Source organism: Apteryx rowi, unplaced genomic scaffold, assembly GCF_003343035.1.
Source record: "Apteryx rowi isolate R43461 unplaced genomic scaffold, aptRow1 scaffold_88, whole genome shotgun sequence".
Classification (NCBI taxonomy): Eukaryota; Metazoa; Chordata; class Aves; order Apterygiformes; family Apterygidae; genus Apteryx; species Apteryx rowi.
This window is the reverse complement of record NW_020451182.1, coordinates 292,044-309,698: the sequence shown is the minus strand read 5'-3', so window position 1 is coordinate 309,698 and position 17,655 is coordinate 292,044. Positions and strand designations below refer to the sequence as shown.

The 17,655-nt window shown below is 50.8% G+C and overlaps 1 protein-coding gene across 1 annotated transcript; it reads right to left on the bottom strand.

The window, feature by feature from the left end:
* Positions 1-4,047: 4,047 nt before the first annotated feature.
* On the bottom strand, positions 4,048-9,446 carry SYNDIG1L (synapse differentiation inducing 1 like). The gene is made up of 3 exons (XM_026090880.1): positions 8,982-9,446; positions 7,147-7,284; positions 4,048-4,206 (listed from the first exon to the last, which is right to left on the bottom strand). Exons 1-3 carry the CDS (start codon positions 9,408-9,410, stop codon positions 4,048-4,050), a joined length of 726 nt encoding a protein of 241 aa, XP_025946665.1. The 5' UTR covers positions 9,411-9,446.
* Positions 9,447-17,655: the final 8,209 nt, after the last annotated feature.

The window sequence follows — 17,655 nt, the reverse complement described above, 5'->3', positions numbered from 1 at the left end:
GGCAGCAAGCAGAGGGGAGCCTGCCCGCGAGGGGGCTTGGGTGCTGGGCCACTGCTGCAGCCTGCCCTGTGTGGTGAGGGCAGGGCCATGCTTCCCTTTTCACACCCCCTGGCAGGGTTATTAAAAGTTTTTTTTTTTTAAGCTCAAGCAAATTCTGGAGCTTGCATTTTCCCTGACTGCTGTGGCTTGTTGCCTTTTTGCTTCTCTCCGTTCTGCTCCGGGGGTTGCAGCAGACACTGGGCGTCTATAATAAGTTATTCAGCAGCAGTTTCCGTGCTGCTTCCTCAGATTTCAATTTCCACGTGTTTCCCTTCAGGCTGTTTCCAACTAATTCCCTCATTTGCATAATGGCCCCCTTAGGGATGCTCCTGCACAGCCCCCTCCCCCCCTTTTACAAGATCATCAGAGATTCAGGCTATTAGCAGAAAACATTCTTTAATTCTGTTGGCCCTTTAACCAAGTCCTTCCCCTTATATTTCCAATTAAAAAAGACAAAGAGGCAAGTTTGGACACTTGCACAGAGCCGAGGGGGCCTGCCTTGGTGAGCCAGTGTGGACTGGGGGCACGTGGGCACCTGCTGCTTGGGGCGGCCCCTCTGCTATGCCGCTGGCAGCTCGCCAGTACCCCTGGAGGAAGCKATCTGGGAGAACTACATATTCGCAGGTGAAGGCAGTTTCTCATTTCCGATTCAGGTCAAGTAGGCTGAACAGTTTTGTCTGGACTTCCTCTTCCCTGGGAGCTGCCACCTGYTGCCAGGCGCCAGGGCTGCTGCACCCTGTGGGAAAGCGCGTCTCGCCTCGCTCTGCAGCCGGCTATGGGGCTCTGCGCTGGCCCTGCTCTGCCTGGGGGGACAGCGCTGGCGGGAAGCATGTAAACAGAAAGGTGGGGATGGCTGCTCTTAGCTAGGAGCCCACTGAGCGGGGAGATATGAGTGGGTCACGTTGTACCTGATGGTACTGGGCCCCACAGAGAGGCTGGGTGCACTTTACTTTTCCTGCCTGCCCCAGTGGTACTCAGACTCACTCCCCTGCGAGTGGAAATATCACAGCAAGCTCCTTTCCACTACAAACAAACCTCAGTGAAGGCTTGGGAAGCCCCTGCAAGGGCAAGAAGTGGTACCTGGAGTGGACTGCAGCGTGGGGTGTGCACCCTCCCACAAGCCCCGACCCCTGCCAACGTGGCCTTTGCACACTCTGTAACTGCATCCAGCTCTGCAGGAGGCTGTATTCATCAACCACATGGTCCTCTGGGTTTTTATCCATGCGCTGACCTTTCTCTGCTGCATGCCCTACTCCAGTTTCACCCTCCTGTCCTCAGCGCATGCAGTACCACGGCACCGGTTCCCACCAGCGTTGAGCATCCAGCCCATGGCTCCTGGCTGCCTGGGACTCTGCCCACACTATGCCTGGGCACCTGGGCATTGCTGCAGGTGAGGTTTGCTTACAACCCCAGGGATGGGTTTACAGCTCAAAGCATGACAATCCCTCTGCTTTTAGTTTGTGCAGCTTAAGAAATTCAGACTTATGATAAAACTCTCCCCTTTTGAACCCCACCATGCTCACTGTGTGATGAGCCCACTGCAATTCCTGGGGCAGCTCTTTGGCCATTCTCTGTTATTCCTGTCCTGCTCGTTTATTTTCAGGGACAAACAAACCAGGAAGGCTGACTATATGGAGGAGAGGGGAATGAAAACCATCCCCCAACTGCTGGACGAGGTTGCCCCTAGTCTGTCCTCTCCAAGCCACCTCATTTCTTCTGGACACCCTGGTCCTTCCCTGTGAACTCAGTCTCTATTTGCTCCACCCTCATAAGCAAGGTCTGGTTATTCATTCCTGGTGTTCATATTTTTCCAGCCCTCTTTAAGCACATTTTATTTTGCGCTTCTACTATACACAGAGCAGAATGAACGTAAATGATACTCTAGTCTCTCTCTCTGTGTAATTCCTGTCCATCCACACACAGCAAGAGGCCTACATTACCATATTGTTCCCAGCGTTAGCCTCTTGCTGTGATCTACATTGCTGTACATCTCCCTCTGAGTTGCCCAGACACCAGCTGGATTATAACTTCCTTAGGGAACCGCATAAATATCTTCAGGTTTAAGTGTTTTCAGCACTCCTGGAACAGCATGCAAAGCTCACCTCCTTGCTATCCAGCTCCATGTTATTATAAACATATTCTTTTTTTCCTGCTCTTTTATTAGCTCTTCCAAGTTATAAAACATAATGGGAACCTTCAGAATAGCTTCTGAACAGATCTCTGATGTGCTTCTCTCTTTTATGGCTCAAGTACAACAGAAATCGCAGACATTAACATGCTTCTGTAGGATGAAATGTACATTTGAATGACACACAGCTTGAGGAACATGCTGCACCTCTTACAGAGCTGGCTACAGTGTGCACAGAAACCCCAGGAAGAGGGTGAGGGGAATCCAGAATCTGCTTACAGCCCGCTATCCACGGGGAAAAGGAAGAGGCAAGGGGAGGAATGGCCATGGTGAGGGATTATAATGTAGGATATTGGGAGAAAGGTGGCATAGGGAGAGGAAGGATGAGGCTGGGCAGGGCCTTTTAAAGCAAGCACTTTGGGGCAGAGTCATTGCCCTCATATCCACCTCTGAAGCACTTGATGTGTTGCTGACAATACACAAAGAAGCAAAAGTAAGATGTAAGCATGGGTACGTGGTGTTTCCTTGTCAGCAGAGGCGTTTGGATGGATGGACGTACTCCTCTCCATGGTGTGGAAAGAGGTGTGTCCTGGGGGTCACCCCCATGTCTTGTTGTGCTCTCTCCAAGCCGCCCCCCTTTCTGGATGTTGTCCCCTTGCAAACAGCACTCGCACCCCCATGTTACATCAGCCTTTTCTTTCCATCCTTCTCTGTGTGCAAGCCACTGACCTAGTGCTGAGAGCAGCATCCTTCGGGCTTCTGGGGAAGGAGAAGATGTGGCAGCAGAACAACCCTTTTCTCCTGAGGGATTCCTCAGCAGTGGTGATGACTGGGCTTATGTTTCTCAAACCTGTAGGCAAGGGGCAATGCTTGGGAGAGGGACCTTTGCCCAGCAAAGCCCCGACCTACGGCGAAACCTGGGAGGTCTGGGCAGGACTCCCTCTGCTTCCCTCCCAGCCTCCCTCCCCTGCTCCTCCTAGGTCACTTCTTGGGCAGAAATTCCCACTACAAGTCTTTTGAATGGCCAAGCACCATGGGACGCCAACCTTAGTGGGGCTCTGAGTTGCAATTGTCATGATTGTCATTATTATCGCTTGAGAAAACCTTGATGTCTTTCCCTTCAACAAGCTTCAACAAGTCAAGTGACTGTGCACAACTACCAGACTGTGTTTCTCCTTGTTTCTCATCTGGAAGGGGCAGGTGACCGATCTAGTGGCAGGACCAGCTCCTAGCTAGCTTGGATCTGGAGTGTCTCTGCAGAGGGGATGCTGAGGGTACCCCAGAGCATGCCCTTTAATCATGTCCATGCTGTGCCCTCCTGCTTCGTTGCAGCTGAAGGGCCAGGTAGCTCCCCATGGCACTCAAATGAGAATGTTGTCCTTATCACAGAAGTCCTGAAACCACACCATGACCCTGGTCTCCCAGAAGAAAGAGTGATGATTCCCTGGTGCCATAGCTCCTCTCCTCCTCGCATGCCTCCTTCATGGGTGAAGCCTGGGAAATAACTGGTGGATGTCTCTGCTGCAGGCCTGGGAGGGGAAACTGGTGCCCTGGTTGTGGTGGGGGTGGTGGCACCAGGCCAGCAGCAGTGTGGCGCATCACTCTTGCACCTCTTCCATGAGGGAAATGTGCTCCTCCCGGTCCCAGCAGCCAGGTCAGGGCTGAATTTCCTGCTAGTGGTTGGCATCATTCCACAGCATCAGGGAGAACGAGGGTCAGTCTACTGTGTGTCTGAAAGGGGAAAGAGCCTGTGCAGGGCATCCAAGCGTGGGTCCTCCTGTGCAAGTAGCCCTTGCAAGTACCGGTGCCCTGTGCTCCACAGAAAAGCTCAATCCCAGGAGGGCTGGCTGCTGGGGATGGCATCGATGTGTAGGTGGCAGCTATATGTGGTCCCCTTTGGAGAGATAAGCAATCAGTGCTACAACGACCCCAACGTACACTCCTGTGCCAATGGTTATGGAGAGTGCAGCGAGGAAGAGAGCTCGTCGGGAGGCTGAATTGGCCAGGTGGAAATCTCCTTTGGAGACAGCCTTACTGGTCTGCAAAGAGAAGGCAATGCGTAAGGGTCTTGTCACACAGTCTGAGTCTCACAGACTGTGAGACTGTTGGGCACACAAACTCTGCAAGGAGGTGGGTGGCTGGTTCAAAGTGGGGGAACAGCACTGTCAGCTGGATTTTATGCCCACAGCACACTTCTGCATACTTTGAATTTCATGCCTAAAGGGGAGAGGAATTATATTTGGATGGTTTCTTTCAATGAGGGGAACTTGCTCAGGAGTCTTACAGCCTTAAACTGTTCCATATGGAGAGGGATGGTTGCTGTGATTTTTAGGGAGTGAATACAGGTATTTGCAGAGGAAGCTGTCTTTGCTCTGCTTTCAGGTGGATTTTTGGAAATGTTCATTGCTTGTGACTGCACCAGTTTGGCCTTTTTGTCCATGTGCAATACAGTTGCATAAGGGCATGCACAGAGGTGTGTATATGCAGAGACTGGGACTGGAACTTGTCTCATTCAATTGCAGTAGCTAGAAGAGAGGCACTCAGGCGTTCAAATGGGCTCTCTCATGAAAAACAGACAGACAATTCCAGAGGATTATTCCTTCTATCCGAAGAGAGGAGTCTCAGATAAGTGGCCTGAAATGCCCTCTGCAGCTGTCTCTCTCTGTACTGACCTGAGAAGGGCCCTAAACTAACTGCTGCATTTTTTGATACCTARATTATCACAAACTGAATCATAATCTTGTTACATTGCAGCACTTTGCTAACAGACTTGGATGCTTTGAGCGGGCTAACTGGATATTCTGCTGATGCTCCATGTTTTTGCTGGGATCTCTATATTTAAAAAGATCTCAGGAAGAACACTGAATATATCTTGGAGTCATGGATTATATGATTTTTCAGCACACAACTGAATCAGTTGCTCTCACCTCGCCACTTTGTTCCACGGAGGCTGTGAGAGGCAGGGAAGCACGGTGGGATGGACAGCAAGAGGACCGGAGGTCCAGGAAGGCTCAGAACAGGGGTGCCACATCCACATGTTTCCCTGCATCTCCTCTTTTTCTGCCTGCAGATTTTGTCTCAAAGGGGACCAGAGGCTTTGGCCATTTGTCTGCAAACTCCAGACGTCTGGGAGCTCAGCCAGAGCCATGAGTGGGCTGCTGGACTTTTGCAAGTCAAGACAAATGGTTGGTTGACCTGGGTGTTGTCTCTGTGGTATGGACTAGATACAAATATACCTTATGAGTGGCACCACGAAGGGGACTCGGTGCCATCCCTTTCGAAATGAAGGAACATGAGGCCATTTAATGAAATATTTATGTGTATTTACACACATAAAGAACAAATCTGCCGAAATTACTACCACAGGCTATGGGGGTTCATTTATATGAATACCAGCAGTGGATCTTCAGGAACTTTAGGCAGGATCATGGATTTGCAGGGATCAGCCTGGATTTGAGTATTGCAACACTGGAAAGTTATTCTTTCTGCTAAAGCCCTTGGTACTGCCTCATTTCAGAGAAAGGACCCCAGGCAGTTTAACCTGTTGGTCTGGCTTTACTGATACTTGGTTTTGTCTGCATCTGGTTTTCAACTGAAACCTATTTGACATAGAATAGACTAATGTGGTTGGTGATGGAGATGAAAATGAATGTCGGTTCTCTGATTGGGAACTTTCAGCTTCCTTGAGTGTTTAGGACATGTTCAAGGCRACTCTTAGTATTATTTACTATTTGTGTTAGAATTGCTATGTGGAGATCAGGACACCCATTGCGCACAAATGCAGAATAAAGAGATGGTCCTTGCCCCAGAGTGAAAAGATGTGGTAATTTTAGCAAATGGAACTAATTAATTGCTAAATTTAAATTGGATGATGTACATCATCACATGGAGAAGTCACAATGTTTGCCTCCACCATGTGCAAAGATGTGAGATAAGCCACCTCTCAAAGGGTTCTAGCCAGTTAAAGCTCCGCCTTTCTCTCACTGGCTCTGTGCTAGATACTCATTATAAATATACTTTTCCATTTCTGTTTCCATTCTCTTGATTTAACTTTTTAAAATCCTTCACCCATCTCTTTTTGGTACAGCAATATCTGTACAAACCTAGACTAAATTCCCTGGCATGAACTATTCTGGGTTAACATTAATGTAACTGAGACCAGAGTCTGGGTTAAGTTCCTGTGAAGGCAGCAGCTCCTCCAACCTGGTGCAGCCCAAGGCCCACAGCCCTCTCCAGTCTCTGACACTTTCCCACTGGTGATGTCAGCAATGTTACTGCCAATTTACACACAAGGGGAAGGCAATGGGAATCGGCCACCTCGTGTGGGTCTTGAACCCTGGATGTCCTGGGAATCCCAGAGCAGTTTCTATCAGATAAGAGACCTTCCTTTCCAGCTTTAAACAGTTTGGTTTTGGCTCGCAGAGTTTAACGAACCAGCATCAGAAACAAATGTAGTGATGTCCCCATAGTGAGATGCAGAGACCAGACTCAGTTGCACCCAGTCTCGGCAGCCTGACTCCCAGGTGCTTGAGCTGGCTCAGCACGGCCCAGACCACGGCATAGGACCTCCTCACGGTGCCTACTGGGGAACGGGAAGCAAATGATGAACCGTTTTGCCTTCCTGAGCCTGGCTGGAGGGTGGGAACCCGGGCAAGGGGCCAAGGAAAGCTCCAGGTTCCTAAATAATGCCTGAAGGACCCAAAGGAAAAACRTGACTGCTGGTAACCCGCACATATATTTGCTGAAAGGCAAAGCCTCTGCTCTCCCTGCAGTGGTTGTGCAGCGGTCTAGGAGCACGAAGCACCCTGTGCCTCAGCCCTCCGGAGTCTGGGCATGATGCAGAGGGGAGCCTCAGAGGCCAGAGAGGTGCCTGCTCTGCTCTGAGTGGTCTCTGTGGCTTGCGGGCCCCTTGCTCCAGCACCTCAGCGTGGCTGAGTGCATGCGGTCGAGCACAGGAGCCAGCTTGCAGGATCTCTTACCCCTTGGGAGAAGTAGAAGGCAGCAATGCCCAGGGGCCAGAAGCAACACAGCATGGAGAAAAGGGCCAGGCCCAGGTGGTCCCGGGGAGGAAGCATCAGGAAATGATCCTCACTTTCACTGTCACTGGAGGAGTCGCTCTGCAAAACAGATGAATTCAGGACCAGTGCAGGGCTCGGGGCTGCTTACCCGGGGAACACCAGGTAGCTTGTGCAAATGCCCTTCATTGCTCACGGGCCTCCCCACCACAGCAGCACGTCCATGAGCCGCCCTGCAACTGAGCTGGCCCTGCCATCTTGTCAGCGTCCCAATGACCTTGCACAAGTTGCGGCCCCATCATACCCTCCTCCTCCTCCCCACCTGGCTCCAGCCTGCCCTGGACAGATCTTGTCGCCAGCCATGACAGAAGATGGGTTTCCTCAGCTGCAGGATGCAGAGGCAACATGGGCTGTTGTCTAGCCTCAGCAACAGGGCATTAACAGACAGACCAGCACATGGGGATGTAGAAGGAGTCTGCCTCAAGCCCTTAATGCAAACTGCACCCCATCCTGGCAGGGTGGGAACTGGGGGCTAAGCTTGCCCATCTCCTCATACCTACAGGCTCCTCACCTCCCTGCTTCCCTGCAGGCTATTTCACAGCCTCTCTCCTCACGGCTCTTGATCTCTCCTAGCCCCATCACAATTTCTTACGTTTACTACCTGCAAATTCAAGGAATGAGTTTCAAAAATATTTTATTGTCTCAGCCTGGTTTGATAAGAAAACATGTAGCTCAACAAATTCAAAAATGGAATGGATTCTCAGTTCCCTGACAGCATAAATGCTGAGCTCGCTTGGTGGAGGTCTGGGATTTCCCTAGGAGATATTCTTAAACTGAAATATCTTGAGCTTTGGTGGAACTGGTTGTTTGTCAGCTTAAACAAACTTAAACAAAGTGCCTTATCCCCATTAGGGACTAGTAGATTGATGCCTTGCTAAACTAATTTAGAAAGTGAAGGAAAGCACTTGAATTGGAGCCTCCATCACAGTGGTGATTTGCCCTGTTGTCTTGGCAATTGCACCTCTCAGAATGGCTGTGGTAGTTTTGCCTGCATGTGGGCACCTTTGCCAGCAGACCAGCCTGAAACAATATGCTTCTGTGGGAAAGGCATGCGGAAGTGGGGGAAAACCATGTTACAGTCTGAAAAAGCCATATTGCCAGCATCTAAACAAGCAGAGTTGTACCACCTCATCAGATGTCAGCTCCAGCAGGCTCTGGGGACCCACTCTGACCTTGGGGTCCTGGGGGATGTTCCTGGCCTCTGCACCACCACGCAAGTTGTGGGGAGGCAAACAGCATGAGGCTGCTTTGCCAGCTCTTACTCTTCCTTTGCAAGATTCATCCTGTCTTTACATATTAAGCTTTCTCATGATTGCTGGCATCAGGCTTGTGAATTTTACTGTTGTTCAACATGGTTGCTATTTCCCATTAATTCTAGTAACACAGAAGGCACAAGCTGCCCTTGTCAAACACTCTGCATTATCCTCAGGGTCTTGCACAGACTGACACATCTCCTGTTCTCTCCCAGGGGGGATGCAACCAAGCTGCCAACCAAGCTGCCATCAGGGAAGCTGACCTCCTTCTGAGGCCTGTGGTGAGGAGAAGGGAGTAGAAGTTATAAGGAGAAAGAAGAAATATTGGGTGCACAGAGAAAGACTGACAAGACAGAAAAGGGTCTGGGAGGGAAGCAATGGGGAATGAGAGGAGAAAAGGGAAGGGTGAAGAATACGGAATAAATGACCCAATGGCCACAATTATCAGAGAAGGATTTGGTGCTATTCCACCCTTGCAGAGCTCACCTCATACTCCTGGAGTTCCTCCTCCTCCACCTCGTAGGACACAGTTTGGATACGGATGTCACTCTCTACCAGGCATGACCCTTGTGCATCGCACCCATTGGGACCTTCAGATGGGGCCTCTTTGCTTTCCATAAAAGTGGTCTCACAGCTTTCTGTCTTGCTGTCCTTGGCCTTGAGAGTGGTCTCATCCTTCACAAGGATGAAATTAGGGCCATATAAGGCTTCAACAGCCAGCTGCAGGGAACTGGCATCCAGCAGCTGGTGAGTCCTGGCACCACCAGTGTTTTGGAAGATGTAGGAGTACAGTTTCCCCTGGCAGTGATGACTGGGGTAGTCCTGGCTGCGATGCTGGTGGTAAGAATAGCCGCTGTGAAGGTGCCCATTGGCCTTGGCCAAGAGGGGATTCTGGAGCTCGCGCACGCTCTCCATCCTGATGGCAGGTGGGGAGGGCGGTCCTGAGCAGGCAGAGAGAGCGGGAACAAGGAGGCTGTTATTTCAGCAAGGCAAGGAAGAAGAAAAGCCTATTGCCCATGTGGAGGTGATGTCAAAATGAAGCTAATGGGAACGGTAGGATTTGGCAATGCTAGAGAAAATTAGATCCTTCCCCCCCTTCCATGGCTTGAACACTATCTCAGCAAACTGAGCATCTCTTCCTTTCTCCCCAGCTGGTAGTAAGATAAGGATGCAGCCATGCAACAAGATGATCTGATTCGGACTGGATTAAGATGTGGATTTGCTGTATCTATAATGCATCTTGAGAAGCCACATGCAGTCTGATAGGAAAAGACCTACTACTTCTTTTATGCTGGTTCATAATTTGTGCTGCTACAAAGGATAACAGACAGCACAGAAGCAGATAAGATGCCAGCATCTACTTGAGGGGCCTTCCTGACTTCCCAAAGTGGAGTCTCACACAATGGATTACAGCCCTCCAGGCATTACACGTTCAGCTAATGGCTTTCACATACAAAGGATGTTTTCTAGGCTCTTTCAAGGCTGAGCTGGGGCTCAGAGGGTAACTAGAAATTGAGGAAAGGCAGGAGGCTGTGGTGAGGACATTTTGAGTAGTGTTTTGGCTTGGGTGTAAGTTTGGGGAGTATTGGCCACTCAGCCAACCACACAGAGGAACAGAGGAATGCACAGGTTAAACGGGAGACCCAACGGGGCTTGGTCCACATTGAAATTATCGCAATTTAAGTAAACAAACATCACATAGGACCTTTACTTAAACCAGCTCAAACCCTGTGTACAACTGACAGCCACRTAGCCCCAGCACTGGGCCATCACCTTCAGACAATCCTGAGTCCAGAGGGGATCCCCACATACAAAGGTAGTTTTGTCAATACTGATTTCTTCCTCAGTAAAATTTACCTCCCTATTTCTTTCCTCCATTTCAGATTGCTGAAACATCATGTTTGTAATAACAGTGCTGCTTTTTACGTGGAAATTTCTGAGATGAAATATTTCAACCTCTCTCCTTCTGAGGAGCGTTTGCTGTTTTGGCTCTCCAACCCACCTTGGCACAAAGATGATGTATAGTGAAATATCAGAATTCCCCAGGAGAGAGAAACAATTACTTTGCACTCTTCAGTACCTGAGTGCTGTTTTACAGCAGCTCCATAGTGTGCTCCCAGCTCCTGGAGCATGCCACCTTATTGCCTTGCAACCCCAAATGTTACTCTCCTCCTTGGAGACCTCAGTAATTGCTTCCTCTGCAGTATGTTGTATAGCAGAGACATGCTTCCACCTGGCACAGGGTTCCCTGTGGCACACTAGTCTTTCCGATACATGGCACATCACCTTGGGTTTAAATCTATCCTCGGGATGAAAATATAAATAAAGAAGCTTGAGGTAAAGACTCTAGAGATTGAAAAGCCCAGTTACTTCCTAAGTGATCCTGTCCCCATGGCCAGATTTTTCCACACTGCACAAGTTTTAGTGCAGTATCCAGCTTTAAATGTCCCTGTCAATGGGCTTTTTTTTGGCAGCAGTTGTCACATTTTTGAAAGCTGTACAGGAGAATGAAGCCATTCAAAAACACTCCTGTGTTGCTAAAACTCTGCCTATTTCAGTGAATGCTCTCCACATCTCCCTCCCCAAAACCATCGTCTGCTTTCTTCAGACTCTCACTTTACTAATAAAAACAGATAATGGGTTGTATGGCAGATGGCCACTAAGTATTTTCAAAATGTTTAAGGGAAGTGTATATTTGTATCACAGACATTTTTATTTCCTACACAGATCCAGAGAAGCATGTTTGGAGCACAAAGCTTGATCTCAGTTTTCAGGAAAGGAAAGCACAAACCTCTTCCTTGCTTTCCTTGACGTGCAAATTACATTTCTAATAAAATATTTTGCTTTTTAATAAATCAATAAGGGGACAATAGTCGCTGAGTATCTTCTGAGAGTAATGGTCCAACCACAAGCAGAAGGACATCATGAAGCTGAGCTCCAGTGAAAAAAAGCTGATGATTTTAGTAAGGCATCCATGCCTTGTGCCAAGAAATGCTTCTGGCAGTGACTTCCAGCCGGGAGGGATGGGAACTTGCTGCTGAACTTGCTGGGAGCTGTCTGAAYGAGCAGGATCCAAATGTGCTGAAAATGCCAGCAGGCAGCCTGTGGGCTGCTGATTAGTGGATACTGCATGTATGAAGGTTGCTGCTTATCTTACTTCAGGTCTTCAGTTACCGATTTGGGGGAGGGAGAAAACTGCACAGCAAAGACATATGTTCACAGCCATACACAGGGAAACACTCAGAGCATGGGTGGGTGAAAGAAGGGAAATGAGGAATTAAAAACCTGAAAGGCAGCTTGGAAGGAGGCAGTGAGTATTTGGGAAGAGGGCTTTGAAAGGCACACAGGCTGACACGGGGGAGACAGGGCAGCAAGAGCAGCCGAGAGGGGTGCTGCATGGCCCCTGGCAGTATAGAGCACCAAAGCAAAATCACAGCAAAAAAGCTATTAAAAATCATCGACTAGGGAGGGAAGACTGCCCCTATATCACTGTGCTGCTACGGGGCTTGGACTCTGCTGGATTTGGGCACCTTGCAGCACAACTTGAAGGATGCTACCAGACAGACTCCCGGGACAGACTGATGGGCAAAGGCTGGCCTGCCTGGGCCAAGTGGGAGGAGGAGGAGAGAGGGGTTGTGGGAGCAAATGTCCCAGGGTGAACGCRTCTCAAAAAAGTAACAGTGAGGGTAATGAAAGAAACAGCAGGAAATATTGCTGAAGCATCAGGATAATGTGGCTGAGGGGACAAGGAAAAGACTGAAGAGCGAGCTCTCGCTGCAGTTCTCGTGGGTATGCAAAGTGACCACGCAGCACAGTCGCAGCACCCAGTCCTGGCACCTGTGTGCAAGTGGGGGTGTCCCTGGGAGGCGAGGCCGAGGGCCCGCGTTGCAGGAGGCCTTCGCAGCACGCTCAGCCATGCTGCAGAGCAGCCGGGGCTGAAACACCTCCCTCATGCACCTCTCCGTTAGCTGATGTAAAGATCCAGTGCCTGAGGGGTTAGAAACACTTCCCACTCCTTAGTCACCATGATCAGTGCTTTGCATGCTGACAGTGTGCGTGCACACAAGCACCTGCACTTGCATGCACTGAACAGTGTTTGCAGGCCAGGACTATGCCTTGCACAGAGCCCTGTGGGGACAAGGGCCATAAAAATACTAGAGAGGATATTAGAGTGGGATCGCAAGGAAAGCAAGAACCACACACATGCACAGATGCAGGGAGGGGCAGAGCCCAGACAATCCCACAGACATCTCCAAACCAGATTTGATTTATCTGGATTCTACAGTGAATTTAACTGGGACTTTATTACCAGGCTTGGGGGAAAAGGAATGAAGCAGACAGATGAAAGCAAGGAAGCTGTAAAAGACAAAATTGGCTAAGAGCAGACACTCTCCATCCTCATTATAAGTGTGATTGGATAGCATGCATAACCATTAGCCCCATGGTGCTAGTCTGTGTAATACTGGCAGCAGGTAATAGCAGTGAGATGCTATTAGGTGTGTAGGGAAGATGCACACATACAAATGTACACACACAACTTGAGTCCAGAGGGAGGGCACACTTGGGAGGAGGCAGTCTCTAGTGCGCTTACTGAGCTGGACTATTACTGCAGTCAGACTGAGCTGTATTGCAGAGACTAGTGGATGCTGCCTCCACAATAAATTGTCTCTTCCCTGTGCGCAGCCATTCCCATAAACACCCCACAAGGCAGGGGCTCTCCCATGCTCTCTGCACCAGCTGCACCATTCCCTAGCAGAATGGGAAAAGCAGAACTACGTTGTTTACTCTGAGTTTCTCAAAGCAAGTGCTGTATAAAAGGAGCCAAAATAAGGCATGAAAATAAATATGTACCAAATTCAGCTCTGTGCTTCAGGTATCCCATCTCCACATGGCTTCCCCACTGGGTTGGTCCAGGTCCCCGCAGGACCAGCCTGGAGTGTTTTCCCTCCTCATGTAGAAGGTCCATGCATTGCTGGCAGGAATGGGCAGCTCTCAGTGGGACCCTCAGCACAGATGTTGGCTATGATAAGTCCAGTTAAGGCTAATTTAAGTAGCTTTTCCAGGAATCAATCATAATTTAATTGCCGTGTCAAGCAAACACTCTGCATTGCTTCCTGGGCTCATTAGCAGGTTGTGGTTGCCTTGCATGTCCCCAGGCTCCCAAGTGAGAAGGTTGACCCATCCTGGCCAAAGGCTTTCCCCTTTGGGCCAGCACTGAGGGATGCCAGTATGCTCAGGGAGCAGGGCCCCACTCCAGTGCCAGCTCTAGCCAGGGTGGAGAGCGGGGGACAGCATGCACAGCCATTCCCCACTCAAGTCATGAAAAGCAGCATTGTGGATGGGCTCAGCTGCTGTAGTCAGAGGTGGGCCCGGTCCAGGTTGAGTGGAAGTGCAGGACTCTCCATGTTGGAGATGTCCCCATGGCCAGTGCCCTTCACAGAGCCCAGGCCCTCTTGAAAGCTCTCAGGAGTTGCTTTGGGTCTTCTGGACTGAGGCCCAAGTCCTGCCAGACACCCAGGGAGGCAACATCTCTGCCTTTGGGCATCCAAGCTTGTAATTCTGCCTGAGAGAAAAACAGCTGGCAAGGCCGGCAAAAAGGAAAGGCAAAGAATACCAGAAGGAAAGTCAGCATTTGGAAGAAGAGAATAACAGGGATTAAGGAAGGACTGTGAAGGGTCATAGACCATGTAATTAGAGGGGGCAGACTGGGCCATCTCAGCCATAGGAATAGCATAACAGAGTCAGTACTCAAAATGAGCCATGATTTTCGGAGCCATGATCACCTAAGGCTTAGGTACAGCTCAAGGCGAGACGGAAGTGCTTTTATTAGACCAACAGATGTCACTGCAGAAAACAGATGTGCTCTTGTGAGCACCCAAGCCTGCCTCCATGTACTTAGTCTCCAAGTTGCTGCTCCTGTTTCAGATTCGTGGACAATGATGTGCCTGATTACAGAGCTGTTTTTCCCAAGGGTGTCGATTAGACTAACAAAGTCTTCACCTGTCCCTGCAAAGGCTGCCTTGCCAGGAGCGTGAGGCAAGGAGGCTGGCAGGTGATGAAGCAAAGGGGTGGTGTGGTTGGAGGGCAGGTCTCAGCAAGGGCTGGAGGGGARGGTGACGGGGTACCAATCCAGGGATCTGTAATCACCAGAGAAACAAAAGGGCATAGTGTGTAGTATAGTCAGCAAGAGACAGAGGGGAGGGAAATCAAAGCAGCTTCTGAGCCAGGCATGGAGCTGGGCTCTAGCCCCCAGGATGGAGGAGAAATGGATTGGGGAGCTGCTGTAGGGGAAAGAGTCAGTGAGAGCTTGGATGGGAGGAGGAAGGTGCCACAAAGCCCATGGACATGGGTTGGATGGCTGAGAACGTTCATGATGAAGAGCAGCTAATTTACAACTTTGATGGAACCTTTTTGACAGAGCTGGAAAGGAGTGAGAAAAGCACTTGTTCTGATCTCCTAACAGGTAGAGCCAGCACTGCAGCAAGGGGCTCCCAGCTCCAAAAGAGACTAAATTGGTCTGAGAATTGGGATGCAATGGGCTGCTTTTCAAGGTTCACAAGTCAAATTGGGCAATTTCCAGGTAGAAATCGAGTCTTTAGTCTCCCTGATAAAAACGTTTCTCTGAAGCAGTGTGTCAGCCCAGCTGTGCTCAGAGCTAAGGCATTACTCCTAATGGTGAGACATGGCAAATCCCTGCCCAGCCCGGGGAGGGAACAAGCCGAACAGCGTCAGGAGAAGCCATGCAACAGGCTCTGCATGGACACTGGCTGTCCTGCTGCCTGACCTCCCAGCCCTGGTACAGACCAAGGCAGACATGCTGCCCTCAGGCACCAGTGGAGTGCCGACTCCAGGGGAGCAGTATTAACTGCATCCTTCCAAAATACTAAAAAAAAAATAATACTACAAACCTCATGATGCAGGGACAGGTGAAGGTCACAGAAGAACAGGCAAATCGATGGTGTCCTGCTGGATCCTGTGTTCCTGCCTGTGCTATGCACTGATATTCCCATAGGCAATATCCTGTAGCATTGTGTTGGGAGCCTGGCTCACTGCCACCTTGTCCCCTAAGGACAAGCCCCCGGGCACGATACCCACACAGGACTGGTATTTGGAGATGTGGCCACTAGATGTCTCAGGTACTCTACACAGCACAGGGTGTCTCTGCCTTGCAAAATCCACAGGAGGTTACCCAAAGTCCAATGTGGGTGCAAGAGCACCTGAGTCCTGGCCAGGTATCAGGGGTGCAGGGGAGCTGTGGGGCACTGTAGGGTGTCCCGACAGGGGCTGTGCTGTGGATGCCGCTCTGCGTCTCCCTGCCCATGTCACCACAGCTGTGCAGTCCTGAGGCACTGACACGTCAGGGCTGGACGGCACCTCCTCGTCCGCCCGCCTGCTCACTCCCGGCAGGGCTGGCCCAACATGCACTGCTTGGTCTCCTGCCTTTCTCCGCAGCTGTGGCTCCCAAAGTGCTGCAGGGCTGCAATGCAAACGCCTTTCCTCAAGCCCGGGACTCATGGACTTGAGGCAGCATGTGGCTGTTTTACACTGCTGACGAGCAACGAGCACAGTGTGGGCCGTCAGCTGCATCGCAGCACACCGATGTCAGGGGAGGCACGCCACCAAGCAGCATCTGGCGGCCAAGGGGCACACGGTGCTGGCGCCAGCCTCTGAGGCCAAGCTGTGCTGTTGACACTTACCTGGGGTCTGAGCTCCCGGGCACTGGCAGTGTTGGGTGCTGCTGCGGCGTCCCCCCATGCCAAGTAGTCGTGGCCCTGCCGGGAGGAGCCCCTCCATGCCCATGCAAGGGGAGGCAGGACACAAGGAGGCCAGGACTAGGCTTGCCGCCTTGGCTGCAGGGAGGATGGGGACAGCGGAGGGTGGTGGTGATACAAACACATGGTTGTGTGGGCAGCTAGGTGTAAAATTAGCAGGTTTGGACTCCCTTGATGTACTTTTTTTAGCTTGAGAGGCACAAACAAATAAATAAAGTGGGCATCAGGAGTTTCCACAGACTGTCCTGGGTGTGGGTTCCCCCTTGGCACTGCTGTGGGGCAGGCAGTGAGGAGAGGGCAATGATGCTGGGGTGCGATATGGGGGCCACCAAAGGAGAGTGAGGTGGCTGAAGAGGCAGTGAAGGCTGCTGGCATCAGCAGCACAGAGTGGGCAGCCGGCTGGAGAGGGCAAAAGAGCCCCAAGCAAGGGCCAAAGTGATGGGTGGAGAAAGCCAAGGCAGACCCGACTGAGATCAGCTTAGCTTGGAGGACCTCAGATGGGCTGTGGCCTGTACGGTTGTGTCAGGTAAGTGAGCCAAGACAGCCCCCCAGGACCAACGTGGGCAGGGACAGAGATGCAGATAGCCCTGCGAGACTACTGCTGCAGGAATTGCACCCACACAGCCTCTGGCCCTGGAGTAGCCTGGAGCAGCAAGTCCTAGTGAGAGGCTTTAAAGAGCACATCATGCCAATCAGAAATGCTTGATTGCTCTGATTGCTGCCATTGGAGGCTTTTTCCTATTATTATTTGGGGAACAGACAGGATCTGGTATTTTTCTGCTCGGAGGAAGCAAAGGTCAGGACAGCGAATTTGGCACAGGGAGACTGCTGGGGCTGTCGCTCCATCTCCAGCCCTTGGAGGCATCAGCTTGCAAGAGGAGTCTGTGGGACTGCTGGGTTCAGACTGCTCATCTCAGCTCGAAATGCCAGGCCAGGACATGCGGGACATGGGAAAGGGAAATTCAGCATCTGCTGCAGAATCCAAAAGCATTGGCCTGGGGAAATGTGGTCCAGGCTTCAAACTTGCCCTTGCTCAGCTCAGAGCTGCCCTAAGGAAATCCTGCTGCTGCTTGCATATGATACTGTCTGGAGAGCACCAGGAAAGAAACAGCAGTTCAGGAGGCAATGGGAGAGAGGGAAACGGCATCCTATCCGCAATGCAGAACGCCTGCGTAGAAACGTCTGTGTGTGTGGAGCTGCTGGGAACCAGCCTTACTGGACCCCTGGGCTCCAGGAAGCACAGCTGCTTCAGTCCCTCGCCTCGACCAGGCTCCCCGCGCAGGGTGCCACACAGACACCAAGCCTGTGTCGTCAGGAGCACCTCACAGCACCTCACAGAGTTCACCCAAGAAGGGGTTATTGCCAGGATGTTCCTTTCCTGCTGCTGC